Genomic DNA, 17,236 nt, shown 5'->3' on the forward strand with positions numbered 1-17,236 from the left:
TACCAAATGAAACCATCTGAAAGTCAAGGAACACAATCTTGTATCATTGTTATGAACTTGTGCTGGGGAGGGATGGAGCTGAACCGGAGAAAGGCAAATTACATAGGAAAGGAGGTTGTTTGCTGAAGGAACTGGTTTTTTTTTTTTCCCTCTTCCCATGGTTGTCAATATTTGGCAGAATGTTGGTATTGGAGGCTTGGGGCCTGCACCCAGTCCCTCCCCTCACAAGTCCCTCCCCCAGGCAAGGCAGGAAATGTCCCACAGGCACACCAACGTGTACCAGCAAAAATCCCTCCTGTGATGAAGTGCAAAAGGACTTGCTGTTCCTGAGGCCTGGTGACAGGGCTGGAGCAGGGACACCTTGGGATGACAGCAAGGTCTCTCACACTGGGAAAGCCCTTGTCCTGTCAAGGTCAATCTGGTGCTGCCAGGATCACTGGTAGTAGATGCTGAAGGCATGGAGGATGTACAGGAAGGTCGTGAGAAAGGCGAAGAACTGCACAAGAGGAAGAAGAGGAAGGGTCAGCTGGCAGAGTCAAACCCCATCTCTTCCCAGTGCTCTCAGCATGGGGAAGCCTCCCAGCACAGAGCTCCCTCCAGCCTCAAAGGAGAGGCAAAGCCTCAGCTTTTCCCAGCATCCAGCCACGTCAGACTGTCTATGAACTGAGAAGCCAACGCCAGCTGCACGACCCACAGAGCTGAGGAGCTGAAGCTGTGCTCTGTTGGCACTTGGGGTGGTTGTGCTGTGGCTTTAGCACGTGCTGCTGCCCTTGCAGGGGTGAGTGTGTGTCCTGCAGCCCGGCAGGTGCTCTGGACTCACCGATGCAGCGCTGTTGAGTTGGTAGTTGAGGGGCGCGTTGACGCCGAACTCAGAGTTGATGGTGGCGTTGGCCTGCAGGACCGCGGCGCTCATGTACAGAATGGCCGTGGCGCCATGGTACAAACTGTCCTGCAAAATGAGACACCTGTGAGTGCCCCAAAGGGGGCCAGGTGCCTGGAGAGGCCTGGGACCAAACCAAGCAGTGGTTTCACAGCACAGCTCCCCTGGACTTTCCAGTCAAGGCAAAATGAAGAAAGGGTTGGTGGGTCACCAGCCATGGTGATCCTGCGCCCACGTTGCTGCTGCCAACATCTGCCCGTGTTCCATCCCCTCCTTACCAGCACTTTCCAGTTCTCGCTGTTCCTGTGGAAGCCGAGGAGGTAGCTTAAGAGGAGCAGCAGGGAGATGAGGCAGGAGGTGAGGGACACGTACATCACCCATCCCTGCAGCAGCGGCAAGGAGACGGAGGTAGCAGCGACGAGGATCCACACCCAGGTCCCGCAGACCTGCCGGGGACAAACAGGCGCCGCTGATGAGTGTGGGATGAGGAAAAGCTCTTTTCCTCCCCAGTTCCCTCCTCCCTCCCTCCTGGGCCAGCTGCAGCAGCCAGCCCCTGCATCTTTCCCAGAGCATCCCAGTGCTAAGGGAAGCAAGGAAGCAAGTTGGCACCGGTTCCCCTGAAAACTCAGGGGAAATGAGTGTTCACACGAAAGGGAAGGGTTTGCTGCCGCCTTGCACACAAGGAAATGTCTCACCCCAAGGGATTTGGTGGAGAAGCCAGAAAATGTGCTTTTATCTGGGAAAAGTGAGCGGCTGCCTCAACCCAGCCCTGCCCGCTCGTTAATCTCCAGGGCTTGGAATCACAGCACAAGGAAGTCTCCTCTCAGCTCCACGCACCAGCCTGGAGCAAGTTGCTCGCTCTGGATCCACCCAAAATATTTACTGAGCACAAAAATCCCACAAGGTCATCGGGATGAGCCCGTGCCACCCTGTGCCATCCCAGCTGCGGTGGGTGAGACCCCTGGAATTGCAGCAGGGAGCTGAGCCTGCCACCACGGCCAGGGATCGTGCCTGTGGGGCACAGGGTGTGTGGGTTGCCAGCCCCGTGCACCATGACAAAGTACATCAGGTGCTATCTTGGCCGGTCCCACTGGATGCCCTCTGGACCCAGAAGCAATTGAAAGAATCACGGAATGTCATCGCACATTACCAGACGCCCAATTGCCTTCAACCCCTGGAACGACTTGATACGGAGAGCAAAATTGCCTTGATTTTCCAGCCATTTCTACAGAGAGCTGCTTCACGATAACGAGAGCTGCCAGTCTGCCCTGGGCGAGCCAGCGGCTCTTCAGCCTCTCCCAGCCCCACGGCAGCCGGTGACCCTCACACAGGCTGTGATGGAGCTGAGTGTACCTCAAGCTGTTCCTAAAAACCCCTTCAGGAATACTTTGTGCATTCAGCGTAAGCCCAAAGCCAAGCTGTCACTCCCCAGTCAGGATGCCTTCGGGACGGCTTCTGGGGATTTTAGCCCGGAGCGGGCTCCGTGAGGCAGCGCGGCGAGGCATACTCACGATCTCGGGCAGGATGAAGGCGTAGGGGATGGTTTTGAAGACGGCGGGTCCGGAGGGCAGGGCGGGCTGCGCGGAGGCTGCGGAGGGACCCACCGAGGCCATCTGTGCCCCGCCGACAGCGCTCCGCTCCGCTCGGCTCCGCTGGCGCTCGCCTGCCCCGCGCCGCTCCCGTGCGGGATTTAAGGGACACGCCCGCGGGACGTAAGCGCAGGAACCGGCCCGGGCTGGCACCGCGCCGCTGCCCCGGGCCCGGCCCGCCGAGCCCTGGCACCGCCCGAGGCTGCGCCGCTTGGTGCATCCCCCGGCCAGCACCGATGGGACACACGGGACCCCACCCCGCCGGGCGCCAGGGCAAGGTCACCAACTGGAGAGGGAAGGAAAAATCTTCCTACACCTTGCCGGCACAGAAATGTTTCCTGCGAACAGTTCTCCTGGCACGCTTCCAATCCTGAAATATTTGAGCTTCCACTGCTGTTGCCTCCTCCCCTTTCTGTTCAGGTTTCTGCTCCGCGGTCACGTCAGACACCTCCACACCCTCCAGGCACATCCAGCCTTCAGAAACTGGCAGGTAAATTTTACAAACACGCCAGGAGGGTTTGGCAATGTGCCCCCGAGTGCCCAGTAAGGTGTGAAGGGGAGCTGCAGGAATTTCTGCCTCCTGGCAAATGCAGTTTGGATTTGGGAAGCGCTTGCTGCCTCATCCAGTGCACTCTGCCTGGCCCCAGAACTCCCAGATAAGGGGTGGGATGAAAGGCTGGGGGTGGCACTTCTGCCTGGTGGCCCAGAGAGGACAGAATGACCCCATTAACCAGGGCAATGGGCTACAGCAGCAGGAAGACACTGTCCCAGTGAGTTATCCCAGCTCTGCTAGGCGAGACAGGTGATGCCCCAGGAACTTGGCTTCTATGCCAAGCTCTTGCACAACACAGAGCAAAGATCAAATCCATGTCTCTGAGCACTTCCTAGGCTGGGAGAAGTGTCCTGTGGTATTTCTGGAGGCTCCAGTTTACAGATACTCCAGTTGGAGCTGTTTTTTGGCTCCATGCAGTGGACATTTTCAAAAATCTTGTTTCAAATCTTGCCAGACAAAACTGAGCCTGGCCTGGGCTTAAATCCAGGAGTGACTCGGTGGCAATGTCCCCATCACCCTGCAGGAAGCATCCAGATGCTCCAGCACTGAAGAGAAAGTGGATTAATCACTTCCCTATGGGAATGGGCAGCACACAGAGCCTGTGGTCACAAGGTGCTTAGGGGTCAGCAGAGGAAACAATCCTGGGGAAACAGAGCATTCCAGGATTCCCACCTGCTGCTATTTGTGTTGGGTCAGGCACATTCCTGGGAGGAACCCAGCCTTCTCCTGAGTGGGGGAGAGGAACAGGCAAAGAGCCTAAAAACAGAGCAACCTGCTGGTCACTGGTTGGGCAAGAGAGGATTCTTCCCCTAAGCTGGCTGTCCTTGCTCAGCAGCATTCTTAGAGATCTCTGCTCTTTCCCTTCCCTGCTCCCAGGCTGCTGGGGGACTGGGACAAAGAGCCTTTTGTTCACCCTGATTAAAACAACACTGGAAAATAATTGGAAGCTGCATGAAAGGAGGAAAGGGCTACCTCAGCTTTGGCAAAGTATGACACCTGACATGGCTACAACAGGTAGTAACAGGCAACCAGAGCCTTGTTTAATGCTGCGAAGTTAAAAACTTAAAATACAATTTCCAGTAGATAAACAGATAAAATAATTTTAATCTCTCTCAAAATCCTAATTGCGCTAAAATATCCATTACAATTCAGCTCCTGCACAATCTCTTTGGTAAGAACTTAATTTTATTTTTACCATGTCCTTAGAGAGCCTGAATTGTTCATTCTCCAGGATTGTTTTTCCTCACTTCTCCTAAGAAATCATAGGCCAGCTCTGAGATGTCAAAGGCTCTGTGGGTGTTTTCTGATGACAGCAGGTACTCCAGGGCACCATCCTTCTCCTGGCTCCTCTTCAGGAAGTCATGGATCACCTTCCAGCGAGACAATTCCACCTCCTCCTCAGCCCATCTGTAGCTGGGGAGGGACGTGGAGCAGAGCAGAGGGAACACAGAGTCATGGTACACCAGGACAAACGCAGCCTTCAGGAATTCTTGATCTCTCTGCAGACAAGAGTGGTGAAAATGCCTCAGTGCCAACATGTGGTGTTGTCAAGCACTTTTCCAAAGTATTGTACATGGGGAAAAAACCCAAACAACTCATTCCCAGCTCCCAGGAAAACAATGGGAAGAGATCTGACCTTCCTAAACATGCATCCGTTATCCTGGATAAGCCTCCAGCATATCCACAAACCTGAACTCTGCCAGCCTTGCCACAAACTACAGGCACTGAGAGCCCCTTGCTGTGGGGTATTTATATTCCTTAAAAGCAATGCCACATCCTCCCTGCTCTGGAAACCCAAACTCCTCTCATTTCCCTGCTGTCCTAGGTGGAGCATGGCTCTGATCCCACTCCTTGGAGCCAGAGCTGATGCTGCCCCTGGGCACTGCTGTCCCACTCCTTGTGCACGGTGTGACCTGTGTGCTCCCCTGTGAAGATCAGCTTGGAAAACCCAGAGACGAAGGATCAGCCTGGTCAATTATCAAACCCATGGGAAAGATCCAAGTCCAGAGTGTCCCAGCCCCAGGAGCGCTGTGCCTGGCAGGCAGTGTTTCACAGCTCAGCCTCAGGAGCCACACCAGGGGTGAGCACTCAGCAATCCTCCCCTGGGAGTGGCACATGCCAGTCAGGTAGAACTGGATGCTTCTGGGAGCCCAGGGAGTTGCCAATTCCGTGAGCAGATCTGCTCTCCTCTTGGATGAATGGCCCTGACAAAGCTGCTCTGACTCAGCGGGTGTTTGTTCTGCGTAAACGGGGAGCCATCCTTGTGCATCAACTCAGGAGCATGCACAGGAATGAAATATCCCACTGCTGCTTCCAGGAAATCCAGCACTGAGAGGCAATGGCTTTCTCATTCAGTTCCTGCAGCTGCTCTCTGTCCAGGGGACAGGATGTAGGACAAGGTCTGGGTGAGCCCGGGGACAACCAGGTAAATTCTCCAGCAGTCTTTGTGCCAAAACATGGATCACAACTCTCTGGGGTAGGGAGATCTGAGGAATTTAGGGGGGCTTTTCCCAGGCAGATTGTGGGAGGACTGAAGCTCAGGGTTTGGAGGAGGGAAGATGATTTTGTGGGCATACACAGCCCTTCTTTGTATCCATGACTGTTGGAAGCACATCTTGACAGGGAGCCACTCTGGGTACCAATCTCTGACAGGTAACCCCTAACAACACTGAAATAAAGTTACAAGTTAATTTAATTTTCCTCCTGCTCCTGGTTTACTGTTATAAATCTGGGTGAGAAATGTTAAGAACTGCATTTACATATATCTGTTTTCTAAATAGCTGTATGGTGAGAGGAAAAGCTAAGCAGCAATTGCACTGGCAGGGAGCAGCTAGGTGAAATTACCCTGAATATATGGAAAGAAAAACCTGTGGTTTGTTACCTTCTCAATTCTCTTCAATGTTCTTTCTTTCTCAGCCCAGGCACTCTAAAATTAAATGAAAAATCAGAGCAAGGCTGGAGAACTTTTCTCCCAGGACAAAAGAAAAACTCAAATTCAGCCTGGAAATGCTGACAAGGTAACATACCCGAAGTGCATCCATCAGGTCTGGCTGATCCAGGAGTTGAGGGAAAGTTGCTAGCACAGGATTACAGATTAAGTCTGAAACAGAAAACCAACACATTCAAGGCTAAGGAAGAATCAGTTTGCAAAGTATTGGCACATGCAGGTATTCAGCACATCCCCTCCTGTCAGATTATTCCAAAGGGAAAATGAGCTGTGACAGTTCTCCAGAGCAGGGAAGGCAGAACTCCCTAAAACTGTTCTGACTGCAGCCAATCCTCAGTGTCTGAGAGACAGTTAAAGCAGGAGAGGGGACACACAAGCCCCAGTGCTCTTTATTGGTAACACCAGCAAACATGAACCCTTCCTGATTTACCTGCCAGAGGTGTTTTCCCTCATTTCTGCACCTGCCTTTTTTACACACAGCTGCAATTGTCCTGCTTAGTTTGGATGTTATGGATAAACAAACTTGGGTTCTACCTCAGCCTGGTGTGGCATTTTAGGAGAACCAAGGACCAAGTGCACAGTGAATTTTCCCAATGGAGCACATATCCCACTGCACAGGTGTCCTGGTGCTTTTTGGGTCACTTCCATGAGAAATCACTCTGCTCCTGTGATTATTTTAATTAATGAGATTTTGGATAAGATTCCAAGTGACAGAGAGCAGGATTTTGCCTGAAGTGTTTTCTTTATCATGTGATTTCAAATACTGAATGTACAATTGTCCCTTCACCTTGAAGCTGATGGTAAGTTTGGTAAACATGAAGCATTTACTAATGCCCAAACATTTCGGGGAAGAGAGCCAGGACTGATGACTTCTGGGAAGGAGAACAGACATTTTCAGTTGTCTATTCCTAAAGTGATGGTGGATTTTGAAATAATAGAAATCTTCTTTTGTTGCACAGCTACCAGAACAACTCCTGGGATAAAGCCTTGCAATGGCTTCACATGGAGTCTGAATCCAAAGGGATGCAATTTAACTCCAGGAGAGGTCATCAGCCTGATCTACTGTCCTAAATTATTCAGATCAAATCAGGTAAGTGTGGCACCTTACACCTATATAAATTCATATGTAGTAGGTTAAGAAATGTAATTTTTCCTTATTTCAAGTTGGTTTTAAAATGGAGAAGGCTATAAACTATCATTAGTTCTGTTGAATAATCAGGGCAAGACACTGAGTTCCAAATCCAGAATTCTCCAACTTCTGTCTCTCCCTACTGTCAGTAAGTAAATAATAATTAAAAACTAAAAATAAAGAGGATAACTTAGCCTGGGTGCCAAAAACATCTCTTACCAAAGGGAGACCTGGCAAGAGTCATTCCCTGGATGAACCTGATCTTCCTGCAGTGCTCACCTGTGCTCTGCATGCTCGTCCTGTCCTTCAGGAGGGCATCTCCAAGGATTTGCCGATAAAACACCAGGAGATGGATGTAGCACATGCTCCCAACTAATGTTTCAGGGAGAAAACTGTTGGGAAAATAAGGGACAGCAGTTGAGGTGTTCACTGCAAACACTGCAGACTCCTCTGGGCTATCTGGAATACTTTTTCATTTTATGGAAGCACGAGGACTCACTTCAGGATGTCTTTTGAGTGCACACTCGGTGACTTCACCTTCACCAGAAGCACAGGCTGCTTCCTGAGGCTCATGAACTGCTGAAAAACCCCAGAGCCTGCTGCAGGAAGAGACAGCCCAGGTTCACACAGTCAGTTTGAAACAACAGCAACAATTATATTACAAACATGGGCATTTCTGTGGGTTGAACTCTTTCGAGTTTACTCAGCCTGGTAGCACTCAGCTCCCCACAGCCAAGGCAAAAGCAGATAAATAATGAAATGCATGCAAAAATAGAACACACAAACCCAAACCAGGCTGTGGGGACTGTTGTGAAGGAGATGCAGCATCAATCACATTATTATGTTTATATTATATTGAAAAGAAGCCAGACCTCTCCTTGATATTGACGGATCAACCTCAACACCTCTCTCATAGGGAGTTCCACCGCTCAGGACCAGCTCATGCATCCTGCCAATAAAGATAAATTTGAAGTCCAAATGATATTGGGAATTCAACTATTTTTGGAATTTAATTGTACTGGGAGGTCAATTATTTTAAAAGCCATTAACGACATTGTTTCTTTTCCACAGCCCAAATATTTTTCTTGCATGGAATTTAGCAATTGTTTGTCTACAATGGTTTTGAGGAATCACCACTTCAACAAGTAAAATCTTTCAGATTTGAAATTTGTTAAAGAATAATGTAACCCCAGTTCTGCCAAGAGTAAGTCACTGCTGAAACAAGCATCAAATTGAATCTGTAATATCATGCTTACTTAATGAAATAGTAGAAGAATATTTTAAAAATGAGACTTAGAAGAGATTTAGGGACTTCTAGAACAGTAGAGGTGTCCTGTGGGTATGTTTTTTGCACTGTAATCCAGATAAATTCAGAATACATATACACAATATATATATATGTCTACCAATATTTGGCAAAAACCAAGTCTTGAAAGTCTGAGCTACAATGAATTATTTCTGTCAATAAACAGAAAGTTTTCCTATATTTAATAAAATAAAAATATACACACTTCATTATTCTTTCAGATGACTGGACCCACTAATCATAAATCATAATTCCAAGAGCACTGAGAGATTCATTCACAATAACTTCCAGGTCTTGGGAACCAGTCTCCCAATTTCCACCTGGGAAAGGGATAATGCAGCAAAGAAGAGCCAGAATCCCAAAGGATTGGGCTGGATGCCCCCTGCCCCAGCAGTGTGTAAGTATGAAAGATGGGCTTTACTCTCAGTCTAAACCAGATGTATAAATTACATCTGTGTGTAAATACAGGGAGAGCAGGAAAAGGCAACAAACTCACTTGGAAGGAATAGGAATCCCACTGGAAGTGAAAAGCTTCAGAAAGGCCCAGCCACAGCTCAGCTCTCCTCTTTCACCTGTTGACTAGGGAAAAAAAGAGAAATGTAAATTATTTGAGCAGCAGACCCAGAATGAGTGACTGAACCACAATTAATTACAGTAACCATATGAAAATTGTTGTAGTTATCTCATTTTCCTCTTTCACCTTTGTGTGTTCAAAAATCACAGTCTGCCTTCTCTGAGGGTCGTTTCTCTGGCTTTACCGTCTATTGTCTTACTACCTGTTGTGCTTTCCAGCAGCATATCCCAGATGGACAGGCTCTATCTGTGTAAACTGGAGCTGGAGACCACTGCCCATGCTGCTGAAACAGTTAAAACTTTAGTTTTCCAACTGTACAGGACATTAGGCTGAAATAAATCACAGAGATGGAAAACTGCAGGAGTGAGGGGAGAACTGGTCCATTGTGATCTCATGGCATGGGATCTTTGGCATAAATTATTTCAGTGTTGGTACAGGGACACTCGTGCCCATGAGCCAGAAGGATTTTTATTCTCTAATCAGGGATATTCTCCTATCAGACAATCCCAGAATAGTTTGGGTTGGAAGGGATTTTAAGGATCATCTTGTTCCACCCCTGCCATGGGCAGGGGCATCTTCCACTGTCCCAAGTTGCTCCAAGCCCTGTCCAACCTGGCCTTGGACACTGCTGGGGATCCAGGGGCAGCCACACCTTCTCTGGGCAACTGTGCCAGGGCCTCCCCACCCTCACAGAGAAGAATTCCTTCCCAGTATCCCATCTATCCCTGCCCTCTGATAGTGGGAAATCATCCCCCTTGTCCTATCACTACGTGAGCTTGTGAAAAAGTCTCTCTCCATCTTTCCTGTAGGCTCCTTCCAGGTAATCCTATTCTCCAATCCTGTTCTCTAATGAGGGATATTCTCTAGTCCATTTCTCTGACTGGGACCAGCTGGTTCCCTTCATACACCTGCCCTTGGAGGGATTTCCACTGCACCTCCCCACACTCACTTTGCACTTGTACGTGATGCCAAGCTCAAACAAGATCCCAATGTCTGCAGACAGGGAGCTGGACCTGACAAAACAGTCACCATCAAGCAAGCTGGGTAAGATGCCCATCACCTGGTACAGAGAGAGGGGAAAACAAAGTTAATATACCTATAAAAAATCTTTAAAGGCCATCAAGCATACCCCTCACTCAACACAAGATCTCAGACCCAATCCCAATCCATATGAAAATGAGGAGAGAACCAATTCCAGTCAAAACCTTGCTCCCCTTACTGTCTTTCCATGGAGCACAGCTGTGCCACCAAGGAACACTTTAGTGACACTAAAGGAAGAAGCTGTAAACAGCCAGGGGCTGTGTCACCTACCCTTGGAGAAAAGGTCCAAGTTTGAGGATTTTTAGGCAGCCACGTGGCTCTCACTGTGTGAATGTTACTCAGCACCTAAAGTGGGGGAAAAAGCGAAGGTCAGTTTTTCTGGAAAGCCCTTTCAGAAAGTGCAGGGTTATCCCAGATGGATCCAACACTGCACACAATCAAGACAACTGGAAGAAAACTGCTGGATAATCAGGGTTTTGTTTTTACAAAAAGCTGCTCTGCATACACCCAAAGGAACAGAGGATCAAGGGCACATGGAGGAATCTGCCCCTGACCCAGCTGCTCCAGGCCCATCCCAGGAGACAGATCAGCCCAGGAAACATCATTGCCAGGAACACAAAGGAGCCAGGAGGCACAATGGCAGGTGGGGGACCCGAAATTAGGGACTCAGAGAACTGGAGCTCCCGCCCCAGCCCCTCCCAGGCCACCCAGCACAGCCCCAGGGGCAGGGTGTGACTGTCACCCTGAGTCAGGAGCAGCTCCCTGCCTCACCTCACTCTGCTCTGGGGCATCCTGGGCCTGCACCTGATTTACCACGAGAGGAAAGCAGAGGGGCAGAAACCAAAGGCAGAAAAAGGGAGGGGTCCAAGTGCCTTGTGGAGTACCTTGGGTGGGAAGCTTGGCTTGCCTGGCCATGCCCAATGCCCATCAATGCAGTCTGGCCTGTTTTATCATTCCATTCCCTTCTGGGCGGGTGGGCTCAAACCAGACTCATCTGAGCATAAATTAAGCAGCTTGGGAGGTGTGTGTGTCTCTGAGACAGAGAGGAAGCAGATCCTGAAGGATGCTGGAAGCTCCAAACCTCCTGCAGTCCCTTTTTGGGAAGCAGACACGCTCCTTACCCGGCTGCCATCGAAGAGGCAGAGCCGGACGTGCCGGCTGAGGACGCGCACGCCGCTCCCAGGGGGAGGGATCATCTTGCAGCCGCATAGAGTGACAATCAGGGACACTCTGGTGGCTTTAGGATGGATCTGAAACACAGCAGAAGGAGGATTAAACCTACAGGCCCTCTGCACGTGGTCTCATCTTGTGTTTGTGGACTGAGGTTATTCTCCCAAGCACCAACCCAGTGCAGAGGCAGCAGCAGGATTTCTTCACAAGCCTTTAGCTCTGCCCCAGGGATCATTTAGAGGCAGACAGAAGGTCCCAGCAGAAGAAATATTTGCACCAGAAGTGGAGCAAATTAGGACATAATCACCAGCCAAAAGGAAAAAAGGCAAATAAAGTTTGTGTCCCCCTTAGCAGCAATACTCACAGTATTTCTCTCAGAGTTCCACACCAGGTCTTTGAAAGCCAGCTGGGATGGAGTAAGCTTGGGTTGCAAGTAGTAACTTGCTCGAAACTCTTCACCTACAACAAGAGTAAATTTAAAAACTCTTCATTTTTTAAATTATCTTTATTGTGCCCAAAAGGACAACACCCAAAATTCATGTCCAGTTAAGTGTTTGATTAAACAAAACTATGGAATTATCTGCCATAAGCACTGTGAGTGTTCTGAAGTACTTAATCTCAAAAACACAATAACTTAATTTTAAAAGGAGACTAAACAGCTTTAGACAAAAAGACTAACAAAACATGAGATATCTTAATATATTTGGTGAAGAGACTTGAAAAGACCTTTGAGAAAAAGGAAAGATTAAAATAAAATAAAAAAAATCATCATTTCCTGCAAAGTTAACAGCTACAAACTTTCAAAGAGGAAACTCTGAAATCATGAGGAAATTTGTCAGGATTTCACATTGATGAATTAAAATTTAAGGGAAAAAATCTTTTATACATTTTTTAATGGGTCAAACATAGCCAGTTAGCCAATTAATTAAAATGGAGCAGTATGGATTGGGGTCCAACAGGCTGGTGACAGGGTGAGAAAGCCAGCACAGAGACCTGAGAATCCTGCCAGGTGAGATCCCTACCTTCCTCCAGGAGCTGGAACAGCATGGATGGGCGAAACCCTGCAGGAACTGCCCCTGTGGTGGTCAGCACCTCCACTGTGTCATTCTAGGAAAAACAAAGGAAAAAAAGATATTACTGGTCCTGCTATTTAACAGCAAAATTCATCCTAATTTACAGCTCTGTTTAGAACCAGAAAATTGAGATATCAGTCACCTCTTCTGAAGCATTTTTGTGGCATTTCTTGCTACCAAATACTCCCAAAACACACATGTTAATTAAGAACAATGGTCTTTGATATGAGACACAGTGTTTGGGAAAAGTCACCGTTTTTCTACAAAATAATGAAGATTATGGCAGGTGAAGCTGCCCTGTAAGAGGGGCACCTACCTCTACAATGGCTCGGACAGCACTCCAGTGGGAATCTGTTCTGGAAGAAAATAGAGGGATTTATAGTAAATCCTCACATGAACAAAAATTTAGCCACTAAATACTGCTGTTTCCAAACAGCAGCAGCTTCACAACCATATCTGAGGCATTCCATTTACCTTTTTTTAATTTCAGTTCCATCTGCTGTTTCATCCACCACTTCTATGTGTTCTTCTGACTCCTCCTGGCTTTCTTCCTCTTCCTTAGGAACCTGGAATTCACATTTAAATGGCAAAAGGCTTGAGTTCTGTTCTTTAAAATGCCTTCTCCAACCACAGCCCATATTAATGTAAGTTTAGAATAAATTAAATAAGTTTAGAAAAGGAGATTTTCGCCCTGTGATGAAGAAAATTTTCCCACATTTACATGGACTCCCATTTCAGATAAATTATTAAAACCCCAAATCAAGCCACAGCAGCTTGGAGTCTTCAGAGCTGACCTTTAAGTGACAAAGATTCTGACTTTGATGTTCATGAAACTTCTCTGCCACAACTTCCCAAGGCATAGAAATGCTGCTTTTGATATCTCCAGCCCCATGGACAAAACCATGGGGTTATTTCCAAATACCTGGCTTTATTTCCAAACAACACATGGCATTGTGACCAGATCATTGATTATAGATCATTAATCTACACAAAAGAGCAGAGGTGAGGGCAGAGGTTACAGCACACCCACCGCAAGGTAGGTCCTGGGAACGAGGCCTCTCTCCCCCTTGGAATTTTCAGCTACCCACCAGCCATCCTCCTTCTTGTCATGTATGACCAGGATTTCACCTTTCTTTGGCATTGGAAAAAGAGACAAAAAAAACAAGCAAATATTTAAATGGAAAAGGACCTAACTCCAATTTCTCCCCAAATCCCACAGCTGGCTGAATCCCAAAAGCACAGGATTTCATTATGGTTACAGCTTAACTCAGAGTGATCTGCAGTAAAAACCCTTTGCAGAGAGATATTTACCACAAATGTGAGATCCCCTTCCTGCTGGGCATCAAAGTTCCCAACAGCAACACATTCTCTAACATTTGGATCATCCAACAACTTCTCCTCATCTTCTTCTTCAGTGTCTTCCTCCTCACTTTCTTCATCTTCACTCTCCTCCTCTTCTTCATTTCCCTCTTCTGCATGAGGGCCTTTCTGGTGTTCCTCACCCCTACCCAAAACAAATCAAACTATTTTTTAGTATCATTCCCACCAAGCTTTCTGAAATGCTGTCAAGCCTCTGCAAGGACAATATTCAGAAACAGCACTTCCATTCCTCTGTTTTGTTCTCTGTCCTGAAGAAACTCCTCCAAACCTTATATTCCAGCCATGGAATATCCAGCACCCTGAGAAAATCCCAGCAAGTCATAAATGACTTCACTCCTGAGTACTTTTTTATCCTTCTGTTATTTTTCAGCTAATTAAGGGGGTGAGATAATGATTTTTCAAGGTCCATTCCAGCCATCCTTTAAAAAAACAGTACCATTTGTATGTTTGAGCTACTCACCCTGGATAATTCCTTGTCACCTTATCCTGATCCAAGACAAGAAGGAGTTTCTGCAGCTGCTGGGAGAGTCTCAGCAAGAGCTTTTCTTCGTCTTCCTTCCTCTGGCTGTAATTCCCCACCGGCGCAGGCTCATCAGCCTGACAGAGAACCCAACAAATGCCCCAAACAATCAAAGTTCCCCAGTAAATTGCTCCAAGAATCAAAGTCCCTCTATAAATTAAGTTTTCCAGACATGCCTTACAAGTTTTCCCCTTCCTGGGCTGCTGTCACACCCTCTTTAGTGACAATTTTCTTACCCTTTCACTCTGCCAAGATGAAATTCTCTGTTAAGTTTTCACATGGGACTTGGACAAAATAAAGCACTAAAGTGAGTTTTAAATTATATAAATGGACATAAAAATATAAATTGGAGAGATGACAAGCAGGGATTGTGCAGTGCTAGGCACTGCTCTTGTTGTAAGGCATCTAAAATGGAACATTGATTTTCTTTAAACACTTTCCATGGTGAATTTTGGAGAAAACCACAAATTAATCTCCATACTTACTTTTTTCAAAGCATGGAGAGCCTTTGTATTCTCCTCCACCAATTCCTTCAGCTCTGTACATCTGCATTGAGAGCAAGACAGGCAGATGCTATTTTCTTAAAATTCTGACCCAAACCACACCTGCTGGCTGAAAGGCGTCATTTTAGGTGCTGTGTATCCCTTCAGGCTGAGAATTCCAAGCCCAAAGAGCAGCAATTGCCAGAATCCCAGAATAGCTGGAACTGGGATGGACCTCTGGAGCTCATCCAGTCCAACCCCACTGCTCAGGGGGCAGGATCACCCAGAGCAGGTGACACAGGGATGCATCCAGGTGGGTTTGGGATCTCTCCAGAGAGGGGAGGGAGACTCCACACCCTCCCTGGGCAGCTCTTCCAATTCTCTGCCACCCTCATGTTGGATTTGTGTTTTAATTTATGGCCATTGCTCCTCATCCTGTTGCTGGGAACACCAGAAAGAGCCTGGCACCATCACCTTGGAAATATTTATATGGATTGGTGAGATGCCATCTCAGCCTTCTCTTCTCCAGACCGTCCTCAGCCCCAGAGGGCTGGGAAAGAGCCAGCCTGGACAACAGGAGCGGGAAGGGCAAGGAGAAAACTGTACGATTAGGAGAGAAAAGGCACGGAGGGAGCGAACACTGCTGAGGGCGCCAGAGGAGAGGGTGAGGGCAGCGCCGGGGCGCTGGGATCGAGGGATTGGGCGCGGGATGGGGGCTCGGGATGGAGGGTCGGGATGGGGGTCCGGGATGGGGTTTGGAATGGGGGTCGGGATGAGGTTCGGGATGGGCGCTCGGGATAGGGGCTGCGGGATGGGGGTCGGGATCCCCTCACCTCAGCCGAAGGGGCTCCCGCTGCCCGGGGGCTGCGGCCGCGCTCTCCGCCCGCAGCGCCTCCACCTGCAACAGGGGACGGGGCGGTCAGGGCCAGGGGGGACGAGACACCCGGTGTGGGGGTGAGACACCCGGTACGGGGTGAGACACCCGGTATGGCACCGGCACCGGTACAACCATGGTGCATCCCCGGGTCCGGCCCCAGTACATCCCCGGTGCAGCCCCGGTACAAACCCGGTACGGCCCCGGTGCGGCCCCGGTACCTGTGCCCGCAGCTCCCGGCTCCGGCGCTGCACCCGCTGCAACGGCCCCCGCGCCCGCCGCTCCGACATCGTCGCCGGGCAACGGGGCAGCCCCGGCGCCGCCGGATGACGGACCCGGGGCGGGGCCGGAGCGCTCCACGGCCGGCCCCCGCAGCACCGAGCTCCGAAAGGTCCCTCGCACCCCCAGCAGCCCCGGCGGGGCCCATCTGGGGACAAACGTTTTGTGATCCAAGCCACGGAATCACAGAATAGGTGGGGAAGGCACCTCTGGAGACCCCCCAGTCTGATGGCAGGATCGTTAAGTTTGGGAAGGAGGTCCAAGACTAAAGGGGCTCTGGGCAGTGCTTCTCCCCCCCCCGCCCCCAATAGATTTGGGAACTCCATAATACCTCTGAAAACCAGCAGCCAGCAATGAATCCCCCAGCACTCCCGTCTCCTGGCATTCTTTAGCAATGGGAAGAAGGAATTTGCTACAGCTACCTTCACAATTCCTTATCCAAAGTGCCAGGAGGAATTCTTACTCCTTTATTATTTCACTTGTTCATTCGCCCAGCCAAAGCATGAGCTCTTTCACCACTTAATTGTCCCCATGCATACCCATAATGGGACTTGTTACTTGTGCCCATAAGGCACGTTTGCACATTTATTCCAGAAATAAACACCTAGGAGCACCATGCAATGACTTTTGCTAGTTTATTGTGTTGGCAGCGCTTCCTGGCAAGGGCAGAGCGGCAGGCTTAGAGCCGGACAAGTGCAGACAACCCTTCTGTGGAATATGGAAATCCGAGAATCATGGAATCGCCGAGCTTAGAAAAGACCTCCGAGATCACCGAGTGCATCCCGTGACCGATCCCCACCTTGTCACCCAGCCCAGAGCACCGAGCCACGTCCAGTTGTTCCTTGGACACCTCCAGGAACGGAGACTCCAAACCTCCCCGAGCAGTCCATTCCAGGCTTGGCATCGCTTCCTGCATATCCTCAGTTCTTAGGTTAGTCTGACATAGTTCGGGATCTTGCTTTGCGAAGGGAGGAAGAGAAGTCCTGGTATTCTATGGATGCTGTTCTCTCTGGCAGCACTGCTATTCCACGGATGCTGTCCTTCTCCAGGAGCCCTGCTGTTCCACGGATGCTGTCCTTCCCCAGCAGCGCTTCCCCCGTTCCCAGCGGCTCGGGCAGCGCCCACCGGAGCTCCGGAGGAGCCGAACCCACCGGAGGATCCCCGGGAGCCCGCTGCCAGGCCATGCCGGGCTCAGGCCGCTTCCAGCTTCTCCTGCGCGGCGGCGAGGCGGCGCTGGAGGTATCGCTGCCGCCAGCGCAGGAAGCGGCGGCGCGCCCGGCCCGCCTGCCAGCCCACGGCCACCCCGGCGGCGAAGGCGGCCAGCAGCGCCCAGCGCACCACCCGCGGCCGCAGCGCCTCCAGCACCATCCCGGGCCCGCTCCCGCTCCCGCTCCCGCTCCGCCGGGCCCGGCGCCGCCTCCCGCTTCCGCCGCCGCGGG

General features: G+C 49.7%; 3 protein-coding genes across 6 annotated transcripts; all 3 read right to left on the reverse strand.

The window, feature by feature from the left end:
- Positions 1-22: 22 nt before the first annotated feature.
- Positions 23-2,493, reverse strand: MALL (mal, T cell differentiation protein like). Of its 2 annotated transcripts, XM_054290195.1 has the most exons (4): positions 2,392-2,493; positions 1,159-1,326; positions 821-949; positions 23-496 (listed from the first exon to the last, which is right to left on the reverse strand). In XM_054290195.1, exons 1-4 carry the CDS (start codon positions 2,491-2,493, stop codon positions 434-436), a joined length of 462 nt encoding a protein of 153 aa, XP_054146170.1. In that variant the 3' UTR covers positions 23-433. The 2 variants fall into 2 exon arrangements, with proteins under 2 accessions (XP_054146170.1, XP_054146171.1); XM_054290196.1 differs by lacking the exon at positions 821-949.
- Positions 2,494-4,134: 1,641 nt separating this feature from the next.
- On the reverse strand, positions 4,135-16,873 carry NPHP1 (nephrocystin 1). Of its 3 annotated transcripts, none has more exons than XM_054290483.1 (20): positions 16,597-16,873; positions 15,478-15,542; positions 14,648-14,708; positions 14,103-14,239; positions 13,574-13,766; positions 13,293-13,394; positions 12,737-12,828; positions 12,579-12,618; positions 12,212-12,296; positions 11,554-11,648; positions 11,141-11,269; positions 10,290-10,364; positions 9,928-10,038; positions 8,901-8,983; positions 7,971-8,047; positions 7,598-7,694; positions 7,378-7,490; positions 6,049-6,122; positions 5,904-5,948; positions 4,135-4,521 (listed from the first exon to the last, which is right to left on the reverse strand). In XM_054290483.1, the coding sequence occupies exons 1-20, from the start codon at positions 16,711-16,713 to the stop codon at positions 4,243-4,245; spliced, it is 2,070 nt and encodes a 689-aa protein (XP_054146458.1). In that variant the 5' UTR covers positions 16,714-16,873; the 3' UTR covers positions 4,135-4,242. The 3 variants fall into 3 exon arrangements, with proteins under 3 accessions (XP_054146458.1, XP_054146457.1, XP_054146459.1); XM_054290482.1 differs by having other exon boundaries at positions 7,598-7,697; XM_054290484.1 differs by lacking the exon at positions 16,597-16,873 and adding an exon at positions 15,740-15,808 and having other exon boundaries at positions 7,598-7,697.
- Positions 16,870-17,165, reverse strand: MTLN (mitoregulin). Its single transcript, XM_054290119.1, has one exon. It carries the CDS (start codon positions 17,163-17,165, stop codon positions 16,989-16,991), a length of 177 nt encoding a protein of 58 aa, XP_054146094.1. The 3' UTR covers positions 16,870-16,988.
- Between the last annotated feature and the right edge of the window lie 71 nt (positions 17,166-17,236).

The sequence above is a fragment of the Melozone crissalis genome, unplaced genomic scaffold, assembly GCF_028551555.1.
Source record: "Melozone crissalis strain CALT ecotype California unplaced genomic scaffold, PUWL_Pcris_2 ptg000081l_1, whole genome shotgun sequence".
In the NCBI taxonomy this organism is placed as follows: Eukaryota; Metazoa; Chordata; class Aves; order Passeriformes; family Passerellidae; genus Melozone; species Melozone crissalis.

Bases quoted from the DNA above. Each gene is read 5' to 3' on its own strand.
- MALL (XM_054290195.1), bottom strand. From the start codon at position 2,493: ATGGCCTCGGTGGGTCCCTCCGCAGCCTCCGCGCAGCCCGCCCTGCCC. The intron at 1,327-2,391 runs GTGAGTATGCCT...TGTCCCCGGCAG, and splicing joins CCTTCATCCTGCCCGAGATC to GTCTGCGGGACCTGGGTGTG. The intron at 950-1,158 runs GTAAGGAGGGGA...CTCATTTTGCAG, and splicing joins GCGAGAACTGGAAAGTGCTG to GACAGTTTGTACCATGGCGC.
- NPHP1 (XM_054290482.1), bottom strand. From the start codon at position 16,713: ATGCAGGAAGCGATGCCAAGCCTGGAATGGACTGCTCGGGGAGGTTTG. The intron at 14,240-14,647 runs GTAAGTATGGAG...GTTCTCTGTCAG, and splicing joins CTCTCCATGCTTTGAAAAAA to GCTGATGAGCCTGCGCCGGT. The intron at 5,949-6,048 runs GTATGTTACCTT...ATTTAATTTTAG, and splicing joins ACCTGATGGATGCACTTCGG to AGTGCCTGGGCTGAGAAAGA.
- MTLN (XM_054290119.1), bottom strand. From the start codon at position 17,165: ATGGTGCTGGAGGCGCTGCGGCCGCGGGTGGTGCGCTGGGCGCTGCTG.